The sequence below is a fragment of the Onthophagus taurus genome, chromosome 7 (genome assembly GCF_036711975.1).
Source record: "Onthophagus taurus isolate NC chromosome 7, IU_Otau_3.0, whole genome shotgun sequence".
Classification (NCBI taxonomy): Eukaryota; Metazoa; Arthropoda; class Insecta; order Coleoptera; family Scarabaeidae; genus Onthophagus; species Onthophagus taurus.
The window spans coordinates 37138819-37157124 of record NC_091972.1 but is presented as its reverse complement, the minus strand read 5'-3'; the positions used below and the strand labels follow the sequence as shown (position 1 = coordinate 37157124).

The 18306-nt window shown below is 27.8% G+C and overlaps 2 protein-coding genes and 1 long non-coding RNA gene across 4 annotated transcripts in view; 2 read left to right on the top strand and 1 right to left on the bottom strand.

The window, feature by feature from the left end:
* Positions 1 to 4443: 4443 nt before the first annotated feature.
* LOC111424403 (derlin 1) lies at positions 4444 to 5557 on the bottom strand. Its single transcript, XM_023057921.2, has 2 exons — positions 4993 to 5557; positions 4444 to 4941 (listed from the first exon to the last, which is right to left on the bottom strand). Exons 1-2 carry the CDS (start codon positions 5344 to 5346, stop codon positions 4543 to 4545), a joined length of 753 nt encoding a protein of 250 aa, XP_022913689.1. The 5' UTR covers positions 5347 to 5557; the 3' UTR covers positions 4444 to 4542.
* Positions 5558 to 5919: 362 nt separating this feature from the next.
* Positions 5920 to 7203, top strand: LOC139430516 (uncharacterized). The gene is made up of 3 exons (XR_011640938.1): positions 5920 to 6030; positions 6346 to 6654; positions 6714 to 7203. It is a non-coding gene; the product is annotated as an uncharacterized lncRNA (long non-coding RNA).
* Positions 7204 to 15916: 8713 nt separating this feature from the next.
* LOC111424455 (trafficking protein particle complex subunit 12) overlaps positions 15917 to 18306 on the top strand; it is a 37104-nt gene continuing 34714 nt past the window's right edge. The window contains exon 1 of one of the 2 annotated variants that reach the window (XM_071197351.1): positions 15917 to 16362. In XM_071197351.1, coding sequence (XP_071053452.1) covers positions 16081 to 16362 — 282 coding nt within the window. In that variant the 5' untranslated portion in view covers positions 15917 to 16080. The remainder of the gene's footprint in view (positions 16363 to 18306) is intronic. The other variant, XM_023057992.2, reaches the window with a different exon arrangement.

Below are 18306 nucleotides of genomic sequence, written 5' to 3'. Positions count from 1 at the left end.
AAATAAGATGTGCGGGGAGAGGAGGGTTCCGCCCAATCGGAACAGATGGTGTGTTCCAGACAGTACGGCGCGCCTTTATCTTACCTACATAAAGAAATAAAGCATATCGAAATAAGAATATCGAAAAAATAAAATATGTCACTCATTCTCATTAAGAACACATCAGACTACCACCTGTTCAAAATTCAAAATTTTTCGTACGATAGTTTTCGAGAAAAAAAATCGCAGTCGCCGGTACCGTAAAAATCGGGGCATTGATTTTTTGCACGGATAGTAGGTTTATCTGCAAATACTACGAGAAATTTTTAGAAATTTGCAAAAAAAATCGTATAAACTTTATGTCATTATCTGTAAATTTTTAGAAATACCCTAGCAAATCGTTCGTTACAAATCAAGGATAACTATAAATATCTTGAGAATATCTCGAACCGCATGAGCAATTTTGCCGATGTTTAACATTAACCTGGACATCCTCAGCTTCAATTCAATCAGCATCATTCTGAAAGTTCTCGAAATCATCGAATTCCTTAAGCGACTTAAAATCGCCATCAGCGAAGTAAAACCAATTTTATTCGACAAAATCTCCATTCCAAAGTACATCACATACAGAAAAACCACCTTCCAACGTTGAAGAAGTGCAGCCATAACAATCAAAAACGAGTCCTCGTATATTGAAATTTTGCTAGCCGACTTAAGTCACCTTGTTGATATCATCACCGTAAAACTCTACAACAACCTACGCCGGCGCCGCGCTCTTTAGCAGCTCCAACGAGCTAAAAAATATGTTAACTTGCTATAACAAATCTCGGAAATTGCAATGCGCGCCATTTGTCCTGGAGATGTCATATCTCTAACACAAAAGGCCATTCCATTCTCAATTGCACCCAAATCCACAACGTCTCCCACCCACTTTCCAACAAATGGAATGATCTCCACGACAATCGCCACAATAAAACAACGCGTCATGATCCTTAATTACCAATCAGTAAACTTGTCGCTCTTCCGTCAAACCATCAACAACTTGATCAATATTGTTGTAAACATTATTTCTTTCCATTTTATTTGAAATGAAGTAAAATACTTTTTACAGCAAAGTACAGACAGAAAAAAGTATTTTATTTCAACTTGATCAATATCACTCCCGTTATGGAAGCCATCCCCTACCTTGAAAAAGACTATACATCTTAATCTTACCGCAGCCATCCAATCCAACAAAACGTTCCGTCATCCTTATAATCACAAAATTATCCAATCTGCATGCTCCAACTCCACCCCACATTGCCACCCTAATCTAAACTCCTCAATTCCCACAACCATCTTTCCAATTCTACCTTACCCACAATCCAGACTCCAAATGTGAATTCCATAGCCTAAAAATCCGCGATGAAATCAAAAACACAAGAATGAAACCAATTCCCGAAAAAAAGAAATCCCTTAACTCAAGCCAACTTCATCTGGCATGAAAATTGAAAAATTAAATACAAATTCACCCTTATACACGCTCTGACATTCCAAAACACCTTCAAATTCACAAACCCTGAAAAAGCGAACGTCGAAATATTTAACTTGAGTTATATTATTTTTGAAGTTTTATGTTTTTAGACGTATTAATGTCTATCATATAACCTCTAAAAACACAGACAGTTTGCCACCAGGCGTGGCAAATAGGGTGACGTAGAGTGCGGGCAGCCAACCCGTAGTGGACTACAAAATACAATGGATGTAGCAGTCTTGTTAGATTCTACTGTGCTTGACTTGAGCCAATATTTCCTTAACTAACAACAAGATCATAAGATACCTCAAACCGTTCAAAGCCAACATGTATAGACTGCAACAACATACCAAACATCCTGCTTCAAAATTTCTCCAAAAAACCATAGTACAACTGTGCTATATCAAAACGTCTGGGAAAACGTCATCATCCTCATATCCAACAAAGACCAAACGATCTCATCTCAGCACTTCCTCCCATCTCTAAAATCGTAGAGATTATTCGCGAAGGACTAAACTCCTACTCTTTAACTAACATCATCCCCAATTATAAATTTGGCTTGCAACCCATGCAATTAATTTCACATCAAATGTTACAGATTAAAAACGACGCCACTAAACAACACAATACCCTAACTCAGGTTGCCCTCGTCTCCTTAAATTTGTAAAAAGCCTTCAGTACCGTCTGGATTGATGGCATCATCCATAAATTGAATCTATTCAAATATCTCCTATCAAACTAACCATAACTACCTCAGCAGGATTAAAGTAAATTCAACTCCGCCCTATCCCATCCTAAAATAATTGAATCTGGTGACCACAAGAAGCCGTAATTTCTCCAGACTTATTCCGTTGTAGATTCCTCGAAAAACAATATTGCCTGTGGAATATATCCGTCAATGCCAAAAAATTGTATTCACCAAAAATTATCGCTTCACCAGAATCCCAGTACATCTGATAATCTCCAATTCCATTCAATATAGAAATTAAATATCTAGACGTTTCCCTAAACCAAAGATCAACCTTTTCCTCTCATACCCAAATATCCAAGGCATTTTCCACCATAAAAACCATCTATCCCCTCATTTCACAAAATAGCGATCAAACGCCCCCGTCACTAACCTCAAAAAAACTTCAAATCACCCAAAACAAAACAGAATCACTTCCAATTCCAACAGATACACAAACATCCGTCACAACACTTGTGAAGCACTATGTTGTGCTTCACAATACAACCAAACCTCGTCTAATCAAACAGATTCTCCAGAAACTCTCCAGCAAATTTTACCAAAACACGACAACACATTCAAACCCACTACATAATCCAAAATATATTCAAAAAAACAACATATAACACCTATCACAAGTTCCCACACGAAGTTAACAACCTGCACCTCATGCTCAACAAACTTTAGAACCTTACATTGAACCCTTGCTCGCATATTCCAAACACAAAACAACTAGCTTACCACAATCCCATTCGATAAAATTATTATAACGCGGCTCATTTTACTACGCTCATAACTACTCTGGTGTACTTATATTTATAGTTTGTAGTATTATTATCAGTAGTCGTTGGATATCCCTCATCGTATAGCCGTTCTTCTGCAGTACATTTTCTAGGAATCTTTCTTCTTTCCTGAGGTTCTCTTTATCACATATCCTTTCTGTTCGCTGGAATAAGACTTGAATCACGGACCTCTTCTGTTGTGGGTGGTGGTGGGATGAAGCCTGCAGGCACCTATTTGTATGCGTCTTCTTTCGATATATTCCCAGTTCAATGCCCGCATCAATCTTCCTAGTGACTAACTTATCCAGGAATGAGATATGTTGGTAAATTTTATCATGGGGTACTGTGAATTGAGGTGGTCAAGAAATTCCTGCAGTTGCTCCTTTCCATGTTACCAGATCACGAAAGTGTCATCAACGTAACGGAGCCATAGCTTCGGTTTCTCTTCAAACATCTCCATCTAAAAATTGGTGATCACAGGTGACAGAGGTGATCCCATGGCTGATCCCCCACACTAGACCTAGAAATTTTCGGGTTAATTCGAAGATTTTTTGAAAAAATTGATATTTCAGATGCCATGTTACAACCTTCTTCAGAAATCAAACTTCAATTAAAGTTCGACGTGACGAAATCAATTAAAATTTGATAAATTGAATTTTATATTCCACTTCTTGACACTAATAACATCTTTGCAAAGTTTTTTCTCTCACATAACCTACTACTGTATGTGTATATCACAGTACACGTTTCTGCAATAATTTTTTTTTTCAAATTGATGGATTCTCGATCACAGAATTTGGTTTATTACGCAATGTGCTTATCTGTGATATCGCTGATAATATAGAACTACTTAGTATAAATTCTTAATTCATTTAATAATGTGTCAAAATTCTCCTCTTGAAGTTATTTTCCACTGCTATTTGTATTTTGATACTCATACACACATTTCTGTGTTGTCAGTTTAACTAACTTCACCTATAAACGCTGATATACTCACAAAGCACATTCAATCTACCAACAGATTGGATAACATCAATCAATCATACAACAGCAGTTTGTAGCACTGTCATTTTCTGTATGTTAAGATCCAATTTTATGTCCGATGCCCAGGTTTATTGTCAAAGGTAAATTTTTGTATTCTGGCTCAGCTCAATACATTCTCATTTTTGTTTGGAGAATTAATTTGACGACAGTTTCACAACTAACTGTTGTATTGCTGTCTTTCTGACTACTTTCACACATTCTTCTTGAGTTTAGGCTTGTTTGGGTTAACCCTTGAATACATGGCTTGCAAAACAAGATAGTGACAACAGTTAGGGAGATTGAAAAGATGTACTGATTCTCATTGCATTTATGTTCAACTATCTGTGACAAGACTTAAAACTTTTCATCAATGCTTTATGCTTAAAAACAAACAAAATAGGACTATACCAGTAAAAGAATTAATATAAATTTTCTTTTATTACATTAATATTTATTCATTTATCAATTATTTAAACATTATCAAGAACTAAAGTTTATATAAATATACAAAATTAAAATTAGTTTCCTCCTAAAACATGCCCGGTACCCCAATTATGTCTTCCAAAGACACCTCTTCTCGCCTGTGGTTGTGGGGCTCTTGGTGGAGGAGTTCCAAAACCATGAACTCCTCCAATTGTGTCTGGAAACCATTGTTTGAATATACTAGGAGTGGATAATAACTGACTTCCCCCTAATTCTTGGGGATATTGAAACATTAGGAACACATAAAGGTGTCCAATTAAAATTCCTATTAACTCATATAGACCACCTCCATTTAAAATCATGTTGAAACCCAAAAATACCCATGGGAGGTAAATTGCTTTAAATTGAGTACCAAACCAAAAGTTTACAATAACATCTTTGTTTAATCGACACCAAACGTAAAGTGTTGCTAATATCATAGGTTCCATAATAATCTAAAATAAATCTTTTTATTCATTAATCTTCTTTTTTTGAATAAAACTTACATGTAATCCAACTATTAGCCCAACGATAACCGAACAAACCCAATGAAAAACCAACATTGTGAAATAATCGGCTGGTTTTCCACTAAAAAATCCAGTTTCTAATAACTTTGAGTAATTATACAAAAAATATAAATTCATTAAAAAGTGAAACCCAGTTCCTGGACTTAACGGATAGAAAAATGCCGATGTAAATATTCTCCATATCTCAAATCTTTTAAGGGGTTCATATGCCAACACCAAGGTATAAGGGCTTATTAGCCCCAAACGTCCCACCAACGTAAAACAGGCTATCAAAGTTAGCCAATATCTTGTGAAAAAGGGGATCCTTTTATAAGCATCACTGATATCAGACATTTCTAACCTCAAAATTTTCACTTAACACGAACTTTAAACGTCCAATCGAACTAAATTTCAATTAATGTTGTAATAACTTTATTATTAGAGATATTTCTCTTATAAACACATTTTATAGGATACGTGTACTTTCACGATTAATTCAAATCGTTTAAACTTCCTATTTTTTGAGGGAATGATTTTGACATTTTTTTTTGACAGTTTTGATTTTAAACACGTCATCCAATAAAGAACGTTTACATAAGAAAAAAATATTTTTGTTGAATTTGAATTTAAAATAAATAAAATTAATGTAATTAAGAAAGTTAATTAATCAAAAAAATATGTATTAAATTTATTCAATAAATTGATTTAGTGTACGTTATTTGTGCGAAGAGTTCACACGATACTAAAAAGATTAAAATACTTTTAATTTTTGAATTTGATAAAAATTGTAAATTGTTTATTGTTTTCTGTTGTATTAATTTAGAATAAGGTATAAAAATTATGATTAAAAAATTTAAATATATGGATTTATGAAAGATTGATTGTTATTTATTATTTAAGTTGGCAAAATTTTTTTTGGCATATCTAAACGTCAATTTTAAGTTCATTAACTATGTTTTTTGAATATTTCAAGATTAAAACCGGATTTGGTATTTATGGATTATAAAACATTAAAAAGAATCTCCTCTTTTATTAGCGGTAAATATTTTTATTAAAATTAATTATGTCTTTAAGAATTATAATTAAAAAGAAAAAGTGAGGTTAGATTGGTAACTGTCAAATTAATTTAAATTTAAAAATTTATTCTATAAAATAAATTTACTTCACAAGTAGTTTCAATTAAAAATTAATTATGTTTGTAACTATTTACAAAGAGAAAAAAATAAATTCCCCATTCTCCTATAAAAATCAGATAAGATAAAGACGTTAATCGAAAATAATAATCAAAACTCGTTCTCGATCCCACTTTATGTTTGATATTCTATACTATAAATGAAACGTTCGTTCTTACAGATACACTCATCTCGGAATCGTCTCCAACACAGTTTTATTTCAGTTAGAAATCGTTTGGATTATCAAAAAAAAATCTAATTTTATCTTTGAAGTTCAAGTAGATCAAGTGCGAGCTCCTCTAAAAGTGGTTTAATTTTTTTTTTATGTTGTTTTACATTTTCGAGTTGAATTCGTCGAATTAAATTTACTAAAAAATTTCGTTGATAACCTTATTTTATTCGGGTGTCGTCAACGAAAGATGAAACATGTTCAATTGCGTTTGTAGCTGTTTTAGACCACGACAAAACCCAAATCGGGAACCCCCTCAAGGTAATAAATATATTCTTATCATCAATATTTGTGTATTTATTTAAATATTTGTTTTTTAGAAATGGTTGAAGTAACAACTCAAGAAACTGACTCGAATTCGTCAATATCTCCAGAACCGATTAAAAGACCAGCTTCAAGAACAGTTTCTGAGGCTTCAGTACAAAGCATTAAATCTATGTATAGCATAAAATCTATGTACAGTGCAAAATCTGTACAATCTTTTGCATCAGCTGATTTTAAATCCGTTTACAGTGGTGATTCATTTCAAAGTATACCTTCAATTTAAAAAATTTTTTAATTAAAATTTATTTAATTTGTATCAAATTCGTTAAAATGATTTTATAAGGGTTATTTTTTATTATAAGATTGGTATGAATATAAAATTTTTGAATTCGAATATGTATCTAACGCTACTATTTTATTATTTTCTTAATAAATTTATATTAAAATATAAGTAGAGTTGTATATCACATTTGTAGGTATATTATTGTCGTTTATAATGACCACTTTAACCATATTTTTCTATCGGATTAAATCGATTAAAGATAACTCTATATTTATTACATATTTTTCCTAAAGATCAAAATCCTTTATTGCCCAACGATAAAACGTAAATCCTAATACGTGTATTAGGTCAAGAACGCGTTTTTTTTTAATGAGTCATTGCAGGAAAAATAAAACATTTTGGGATGCATCATAAAAATTATACAAAAAATGACGTCAATTTATAAAATAGTTGTGTGAAAAGTGAAGATCCTGTTCACCTTCAAATAAAAATTAGCATAAATAAATATTTATAAACATATATTGGAGATTAAATAAGTTTTTTATGGAAATTTATATAAATTTAATGGACTAGTTTTCGTTATGGAAAATAAATTTAAAAAAATCTTTTTTTTAGACATCTTTTAAAAATAATTAAATTTATTTTCTCGTTTTGATCAGTACTAAATCTAGCTTAATATCCAAAAATGGGTGTTCTAGGAGTTATAAAAATATATAGCTCTTTGAAAAACCGTCTTAGAATCATTAAAATTTCAGATGTTATAACTAAATGAGTGTAGATTGCAATAGAACGTGTTAAATTATTTCAAAAATTGAAATAAAAATGTTCAGGGTAATAAAATCAAGAAATCTCTAAAAAGTAACGTTTTAAGAAATAAAAAAATTCATGACTCCTTTGAAAAACTGATTGCAATTATCAAACTTTTAGGAATTGTAATTGAACATGTGTAGAATCTGATATCAAATGTTAAATTATTACAAAATATTAAATAAACATGTTCAGAGTGATTAAATCAAAAAATATCCAAAAATGAGCGTTCTAGGAGTTATAAAAATATATAGGTCTTTGAAAACCCGTCTTAGAATTATTAAATTTTCAGATGTTATAATAAAATGAGTGTAGATTGCAATAAAACGTGTTAAATTGTTTTAAAAATTTAAATAACAATATTCAGGCTAATAAAATCGAGAAATATAAAAGATTTAATTTAAGATTAATTTACCAAGATTTAGCGTTTTAAGAGTTAAAAAAATTCATAACGCTTTTGAAAACCTAATTGGAATAATCAAATTTTCAGGAATTGTAATAAAATATGTGTAGAATTTGATACAAAATGTTAAATTATTACAAAACCTTAAATAAAGATGTTCAGAGTGATTAAATCAAAAAATATCCAAAAATGGGCGTTCTAGGAGTTATAAAAATATATAGCTCTTTGAAAACCCGTCTTAGAATTATTAAATTTTTAGATGTTATAATAAAATGAGTGTAGATTGCAATAAAACGTATTAAATTGTTTTAAAAATTTAAATAACAATATTCAGGGTAATAAAATCGAGAAATATCCAAGATTTAGCGTTTTAAGAGTTAAAAAAATTCATAACGCTTTTGAAAACCTAATTGGAATAATCAAATTTTTAGGAATTGTAATAAAATATGTGTAGAATTTGATACAAAATGTTAAATTATTACAAAACCATAATAAAGATGTTTAGAGTGATTAAATCAAAAAATATCCAAAAATGAGCGTTCTAGGAGTTATAAAGATATATAGCTCTTTGAAAAACCGTCTTAGAATCATTAAATTTTCTGATGTTATAATAAAATGAATGTAGATTGCAATAAAACGTGTTAAATTGTTTAAAAAATTTAAATAACAATGTCCAGGGTGATTAAATCAAGAACTATTGAAAAATTAATATTTTAAGAGATATAAAAAGTCATTACTCTTTTGAAAAACTGATTGGAATTATCAAATTTTTAGGAATTGTAACAAAAAATGTGTAGAATCTGATACAAAATATTAAATTATTACAAAAGCTTAAATAAAGATGTTCAAAGTGATTAAATCAAAAAATATCCAAAAATGGGCGTTCTAGGAGTTATAAAAATATATAGCTTTTTGAAAACCCGTCTTAGAATTATTAAATTTTTAGATGTTATAATAAAATGAGTGTAGATTGCAATAAAACGTATTAAATTGTTTTAAAAATTTAAATAACAATATTCAGGGTAATAAAATCGAGAAATATCCAAGATTTAGCGTTTTAAGAGTTAAAAAAATTCATAACGCTTTTGAAAACCTAATTGGAATAATCAAATTTTCAGGAATTGTAATAAAATATGTGTAGAATTTGATACAAAATGTTAAATTATTACAAAACCTTAAATAAAGATGTTCAGAGTGATTAAATCAAAAAATATCCAAAAATGGGCGTTCTAGGAGTTATAAAAATATATAGCTCTTTGAAAACCCGTCTTAGAATTATTAAATTTTTAGATGTTATAATAAAATGAGTGTAGATTGCAATAAAACGTATTAAATTGTTTTAAAAATTTAAATAACAATATTCAGGGTAATAAAATCGAGAAATATCCAAGATTTAGCGTTTTAAGAGTTAAAAAAATTCATAACGCTTTTGAAAACCTAATTGGAATAATCAAATTTTTAGGAATTGTAATAAAATATGTGTAGAATTTGATACAAAATGTTAAATTATTACAAAACCATAATAAAGATGTTTAGAGTGATTAAATCAAAAAATATCCAAAAATGAGCGTTCTAGGAGTTATAAAGATATATAGCTCTTTGAAAAACCGTCTTAGAATCATTAAATTTTCTGATGTTATAATAAAATGAATGTAGATTGCAATAAAACGTGTTAAATTGTTTAAAAAATTTAAATAACAATGTCCAGGGTGATTAAATCAAGAACTATTGAAAAATTAATATTTTAAGAGATATAAAAAGTCATTACTCTTTTGAAAAACTGATTGGAATTATCAAATTTTTAGGAATTGTAACAAAAAATGTGTAGAATCTGATACAAAATATTAAATTATTACAAAAGCTTAAATAAAGATGTTCAAAGTGATTAAATCAAAAAATATCCAAAAATGGGCGTTCTAGGAGTTATAAAAATATATAGCTTTTTGAAAACCCGTCTTAGAATTATTAAATTTTTAGATGTTATAATAAAATGAGTGTAGATTGCAATAAAACGTATTAAATTGTTTTAAAAATTTAAATAACAATATTCAGGGTAATAAAATCGAGAAATATCCAAGATTTAGCGTTTTAAGAGTTAAAAAAATTCATAACGCTTTTGAAAACCTAATTGGAATAATCAAATTTTTAGGAATTGTAATAAAATATGTGTAGAATTTGATACAAAATGTTAAATTATTACAAAACCATAATAAAGATGTTTAGAGTGATTAAATCAAAAAATATCCAAAAATGAGCGTTCTAGGAGTTATAAAGATATATAGCTCTTTGAAAAACCGTCTTAGAATCATTAAATTTTCTGATGTTATAATAAAATGAATGTAGATTGCAATAAAACGTGTTAAATTGTTTAAAAAATTTAAATAACAATGTCCAGGGTGATTAAATAAAGAACTATTGAAAAATTAATATTTTAAGAGATATAAAAAGTCATAACTCTTTTGAAAAACTGATTAGAATTATAAAACTTTTATGAATTGTGATAAAAACTGCGTAGAATCTGATACAAAATGTTAAATTATTACAAAACCTTGAATAAAGATATTCAAAGTGATTAAATTAAAAAATATCCAAAAATGGGCGTTCTAGGAGTTATAAAAATATATAGCTTTTTGAAAAACCGTCTTAGAATTATTAAATTTTTAGATGTTGTAATAAAATGAGTGTAGATTGCAATAAAATGTGTTAAATTGTTTCAAAATTTTAAATAACAATGTTTAAGGTAATAAAAGCGAGAAATATCCAAAAATTAATGTTTTAAGAGATAAAAAAAATCATAACTCTTTTGAAAAACTGATTGGAATTATCAAATTTTTAGGAATTGTAACAAAAAACGTGTAGAATCTGATACAAAATATTAAATTATTACAAAAGCTTAAATAAAGATGTTCAGAGTGATTAAATCAAAAAATATCCAAAAATGGGCGTTGTAGGAGTTATAAAAGCATATAGCTCTTTGAAAAACCGTCTTAGAAACATTAAATTTTCAGATGTTGTAATAAAATGAGTGTAGATTGCAATAAAACGTGTTAAATTGTTTCAAAATTTTAAATAACAATGTTTAAGGTAATAAAAGCGAGAAATATCCAAAAATTAATGTTTTAAGAGATAAAAAAAATCATTACTCTTTTGAAAAACTGATTGGAATTATCAAATTTTTAGGAATTGTAACAAAAAATGTGTAGAATCTGATACAAAATATTAAATTATTACAAAAGCTTAAATAAAGATGTTCAAAGTGATTAAATCAAAAAATATCCAAAAATGGGCGTTCTAGGAGTTATAAAAGCATATAGCTCTTTGAAAAACCGTCTTAGAAACATTAAATTTTCAGATGTTATAATAAAATGAATGTAGATTGCAATAAAATGTGTTAAAGTGTTTCAAAATTTTAAATAACCATGTTCAGGGTAATAAAATCGAGAAATATCCAAAAATTTGTGTTTTAAGAGATAAAAAAATTCATTACTCTCTTGAAAAACTGATTGAAATTATCAAACTTTTAGGAATTGTAACTAAAAATGTGTAGAATCTGATACAAAATGTTAAATTATTACAAAATCTTAAATAAAGATGTTCAGAGTGATTAAATCAAAAAATAACCAAAAATGAGCGTTCTAGGAGTTATAAAAATATATAGCTCTTTGAAAAACCGTCTTAGAATCATTAAATTTTCAGATGTTACAATGAAATAATGTAGATTGCAATAAAACGTGTTAAATTGTTTCAAAAAATTTAAATAACAATGTTCAGGGTGATTTAATCAAGAAATATCGAAAAATTAACATTTTAAGAGATACAATAGTTAATGGCTCTTTTGAAAAACTGATTGGAATTATCAAATTTTTAGGAATTGTAATAAAAACTGTGTAGAATCTGATACAAAATGTTAAATTATTACGAAACCTTGAATAAAGATGTTCAGAGTGATTAAATCAAAAAATATCCAAAAATGAGCGTTCTAGGAGTTATAAAAATGTATAGCTCTTTGAAAAAGCGTCTTAGAATTATTAAATTTTTAGATGTTGTAATAAAATGAGTGTAGATTGCAATAAAACGTGTTAAATTGTTTCAAAAATTTAAATAACAATGTTCAGAGTGATTAAATCAAGAAATATCGAAAAATTAACATTTTAAGAGATATAAAAAGTCATAACTCTTTTGAAAAACTGATTGGAATTATAACATTTTTATGAATTGTAATAAAAACTGTGTACCATCTGATACAAAATGTTAAATTATTACAAAACCTTAAATAAAGATGTTCAAAGTGATTAAATTAAAAAATATCCAAAAATTGGCGTTCCAGGAGTTATAAAATTATATAGGTCATTGAAAAACCGTCTTAGAATCATTAAATTTTCAGATGTTATAATGAAATGAGTGTAGATTGCAATAAAACGTGTTAAATTGTGTCAAATATTTAAATAACATTGTTCAGGGTAATAAAATCGAGAAATATCCAAAAATTAACGTTTTAAGAAATAAAAAAATTTATAACTCTTTTGAAAAACTGATTGGAATGATCAAATTTTTAGGAATCATAATAAAGTATGTGTAGAATCTGATACAAAATGTTAAATTGTTACAAAACCTTAAATAAAGATCAGAGTGATTAAATCAAAAAATATCCAAAAATGGGCGTTCTAGGAGTTATAAAAATGTATAGCTCTTTGAAAAACCGTCTTAGAATTATTAAATTTTTAGATGTTGTAATAAAATGAGTGTAGATTGCAATAAAACGTGTTAAATTGTTTCAAAATTTTAAATAACAATGTTTAAGGTAATAAAAACGAGAAATATCCACAAATTAATGTTTTAAGAGATAAAAAAAATCATAAGTCTTTTGAAAAACTGATTGGAATTATCAAATTTTTAGGAATTGTTACAAAAAATGTATAGAATCAGATACAAAATGTTAAATTAAAATTAATGTTTTAAGATATAAAAAAAATCATAAGTCTTTTGAAAAACTATATGTATAATACATATAAAAATATAAGAAACTTCTTACTTGCTTATGTTTTAAATATTTATTGGAACCGGTTTCGACACATAAAGGTCATCATCAGCGAAAATGTCATAAATGAAGAAAATGCTAACGTTGAATTTTATAAAAATAACACATTGAACATTAAAATATTAAAATTTAAATAAATAAACTATGGTAAAATGTTAAAATTGAATAAAAATGTTACAAATTAAAATGAAACGTACAACAAGACGAACACAGCACACAATAATGATGACAATATTAAATAACAATGTTCAGGGTAATAAAATCGAGAAATATCCAAAAATTAACGTTTTAAGAGATACAAAAATTCATAACTCTTTTGAAAAACTGATTAGAATTATCAAATTCTTAGGAATTGTAATAAAAATTGTGTAAAATATGATACAAAATGTTAAATTATTACAAAACCTTAAATAAATATGTGCAAAGTGATTAAATCAAAAAATATCCAAAAATGGGCTTTCTAGGAATTATAAAAATATATAGCTCTTTGAAAAACCGTCTTAGAATCATTAAATTTTCAGATGTAATAAAATGAGTGTAGATTGCAATAAAAGGTGTTAAACTGTTTAAAAAATTTAAATAACAATATTTAGGGTAATAAAAACGAGAAATATCCAAAAATTAACGTTTTAAGACATAAAAAAAATCATAACTCTTTTGAGAAACTTATTGGAATTATCAAACATTTAGGAATTGTTATTAAAAATGTGTAGAATCTGATACAAAATGTTAAATTATTACAAAATCTTAAATAAAGATGTTCAAAGTGATTAAATCAAAAATATCCAAAAATGAGCGTTCTAGGACTTATAAAGATATATAGCTCTTTGAAGAACCGTCTTAGAATTATTAAATTTTCAGTTGTTATAATAAAATGAATGTAGATTGCAATAAAACGTGTTAAATTGTTTCAAAAATTTAAATAACAATGTTCGGGGTATTAAAATCGAGAAATATCCAAAAATTAACGTTTTAAGGGATAAAAAAATTCATAACTCTTTTGAAAAACTGATTGGAATCATTAAATTTTTAGGAATTGTAATTAAAAATGTGTAGAATCTGATAAAAAATGTTAAATTATTACAAAATCTTAAATAAAGATGTTCAGTGTAATTATATCAAAAAATATTCAAAAATGGGCGTTCTAGGAGTTATAAAAATATATAGCTCTTTGAAAAACCGTCTTAGAATTATTAAATTCTCAGATGTTGTAATAAAATGAATGTAGATTGCAATAAAACGTGTTGAATTGTTTCAAAATTTTAAATAACAATGTTCAGGGTAATAAAATCGAGAAAAATCCAAAAATTAACGTTTTAAGAGATACAAAAACTCATAACTCTTTTGAAAACCTGATTAGAATTATCAAATTCTTAGGAATTGTGATAAAAATTGTGTAAAATCTGATACAAAATGTTAAATTGTTACAAAACCTTAAATAAATGTTCAAAGTGATTAAATTAAAAAATATCCAAAAATGGGCGTTCTAGGAGTTATAAAATTATATAAGTCATTGAAAAACCGTCTTAGAATCATTAAATTTTCAGATGTTATAATAAAATCATTGTGGATTGCAATAAAATGTGTAAAATTGGTTCAAAAATTTAAATAACAATGTTCAGGGTAATAAAATCAAGAAATATTCAAAAATTAACGTTTAAGAGATAAAAAAATTCATAACTCTTTTGAAAAACTGTTTGGAATCATCAAACTTTATGCAATTGTAATAAAAAATGTGTAGAATCTGATACAAACTATTAAATTATTACAAAATCTTAAATAAAGATGTTCAGAGTGATTAAATCAAAAAATATCCAAAAATGGGCGTTCTAGGAGTTATAAAAATATATAGCTCTTAGAAAAACAGTCTTAGAATCATTAAATTTTCAGATGATATAACAAAATGAGTTTTAAGTAATATTAATAAAAATTCTAAAATATGCTAATCTAAAATTAATTTTCAAACTAGTTTTTATTATAAGTTGTAGATGGCGACGCCAAAACATTTTTCAATATAAAATAACCCTTATAAACATTTCCTTTTATTAAATCTTAGAACAGCAAAATTATATCGTAAGATGTAATATTTATTCCTAAGATATCGTTAAATTATTGGTAAAGAAATTTGAAATAATCCAATTTGTTCTTAATCTAGTTTATATTATAGACGATGGATGCCGCCACTTAAACTTTTTAAATTATAAGAAATTATAAAGAATATTTAATGTTCAACACAAAATTTGGTTGAAACAAAACTTTCTATGTTTTTAAAAACATTTAATTCTAAGTAATTCTTAAAAATAGTGAAATTCTCCACAATAAATTTATAATTAGTGTGACCAATACAAAACTAGATGGCGCCATATATATAATTTTCTTAATTTCCATAATTGAGAAAAATCATTATTTCTTTATTTAAAAATAAACGTAGCTGCCGTAATTACTTAAAAATTAATAAGAAATTTTATAACTTATAAATAGAAACTAAATCGTGATTATAAATGGATTGCATGTCGCAAAATTATAATCATAAATCGTAAACTACTAAAAGAAAAATGTTACAAAAATATTACGTAAGCACCTTAATAAACCTTTTTACTCAAATATTTTTGTTTGTAAACCCTTTCACGTTTTAACTCTTTTATGTTTTTATTTTTTTTCAAAAATATTACCAACCTTAAAAAATCAATAACACCTCAACCCACCTTTTACTTTTACAAATTTCTTATCTGTCAATTTTTGACAGTAAGTTATGACGTATATTAACCATCAAAATAATAATAGTCGGTGCGCGCAATAAAATAATGAACCCCTGGTTGAAAAACTCAGTAACCACGCGTACTTTGTGATATTAGGTGTCACGAGAGAAAGAGAGCGCGCGCCCCATACACGATGTCTGGAAATCCGTCGCAGTTGAGTCAGTATTTTAGTAGTGGAAAATCGAGCGAGGCCCAAGTAACTTACACAAATGAATTGAACGAGGCAATAACCAGCATCGGGTCGTTACAGTTAGGTCGAAACGAGCAAAGTTCCAGCGAGCCAGAAGTGTGTAGAATTTTTTCTGAGACTCTGCCACAACCCAAAGATCCTTCGGCTGCGTTTTTTGATTTAATTGGAAATCCCTCCAGAACTACCGAACAAGAAAGTGCTGGAGAAATGAGTTTTGCACCTGATGTAAGAAATTTATTTAAATTATTTTTGTTTACAGATGTTTTTGAGGTTAGAAAGTTAATCAGACATAATCAAATTTTTTCGATAGACATACATAATTTATTTTTTTTTATTAAATTTAGTAAAATAATAAAAACATATCAAGACAATAATTAAATAATTGATTTTCGAATGAGTTCATTTCCACTTCTATGAACATGTACGTTATACCATACATTTTCTTTTTTTCTCCAAATCCTTGTTTCTTGAGTTCGGGTACTAAAAAGATATCCGGTATCACCATCAACGAATTGTGTTAAACGAATGTACGCAATAGAAGCAGCATTATCCCCTAAAAGACGTACATGAGGGTTTAAAATTCGAATTTTAATCGCTTTTTGTTTTGGATACAAATTATCAAAGGTAAATTTGTGATAATCGACCCCTTCGATTAAATTTCCAAGAGTTTCTGGCTCAAATGAAGTCATGTTTGGATCGCATAATTTTCTGTACGTTTCGTAATCTCCTGTGCCAATAGCTTCAATTACCGCTTCAGTCATTTTTATAATTTCCAATCTCCTGGCGTTTCGCCATTCATAACGCATTACGTCTGAAGGATCTGGCATTGTTGCTAAATATTGTGATCTATTCGGTTGTGTTGATCTTCTTAATTGATGGAGACTTTCCGAATCGTGTTGCGGACCTTCTTGGTGCATATACATGTTAGTTGTGTTATTTACGAAATTTTTGGAATATTTGATTTATTTTGCTGAGAATTTTGACCATTTTGATTGAGCAAATATAAAATTATGGTGTCATTAAATGCTGTGTTGTTTCTAGGAAATTAATTGTCAAAATATTAGACATAATTTTTTGAGATTCCTTCGAATTCTTTAACCTGATGGTACAACTGGTGTGAAATTATCCATAAATCCCAGCTATAAACTTAAAACATTCGTAATTTCGTAACCAATACAATTTGGGTTGGGTTGGGTTTCAAAACACACAATTCTTTCAATGTCAATGCAATTGTTGTGTTTTTCAGTACAAAACTGTCGAATATAACGATTGATTTCCTATAAAGGCATGTAGATTATTTATTTATAGCATGACATAGAAATTATAACATCTAACGTTCACAGACTCGGAGTTTTTGCATTGAGGAATTGCGCAAATTTGTATTCTTTTAGGATTTAACCCTTTGTGTCCCAAGAAGTCTTGAAACTTTGTGACAGAATTAAAACGCTATCAAAATACACTCAGTAAAGGCCTTTGGAATTAATTTTAGCAAAATATGCAATCCCCATTCTAAATATATTTAATTAATTAAAATATGTTTTAGTAATGTTGCAGTAAACAAAAACTTATTGCCAATATAAAAATAATACATTTTTTATTACGTTAGAAAATAAGTAACATCTGCTTTAGCTACATTTTGAGTGTGGTCTACCTTTGGCAGAACAATTTTCACAACTTCCTCTTTCTTTTGAACTTGCGCTACGACATTTTCGTGGACGCAGTAAATTTGAATATGTATTTATCAGACCTGTAGCTACAGAACGACGAAAATCTGATAGAATATTGAGAAAAAACATATTGAGCAAAAACTAACATTTTCGTAAGTATCAAAAAAGTTGCTAATTCAAAAATTCCTGGAAGTCGTGTTTATTGAAATTAAAAAATGAAACTTATTTTAAATTGAAGCTTAAAGCTTTCTGTTTAAATTGATGTATAATAATCGTTGGGTTGAATTAGAAAAATATTGAGAAAAAGAGTATTGAATTAAAACTAACATTTTCATATAACCTAAAAGTGTCAAAAAAGATGTTAATTTAAAAGTTCCTGGAAGCCGTATTTAGTGAAATTAAGGAATGAGACTTATTCTAAATTAAAGCTCAAAGCTTTCTCTTTAAAATGATGTATAATAATTGTTGGGTTGGATTGGAAAAATATTGAGAAAATAAAGTT

Bases quoted from the DNA above. Each gene is read 5' to 3' on its own strand.
- LOC111424403 (XM_023057921.2), bottom strand. From the start codon at position 5,346: ATGTCTGATATCAGTGATGCTTATAAAAGGATCCCCTTTTTCACAAGA. The intron at 4,942-4,992 runs GTAAGTTTTATT...GATTTATTTTAG, and splicing joins GGCTAATAGTTGGATTACAT to ATTATTATGGAACCTATGAT.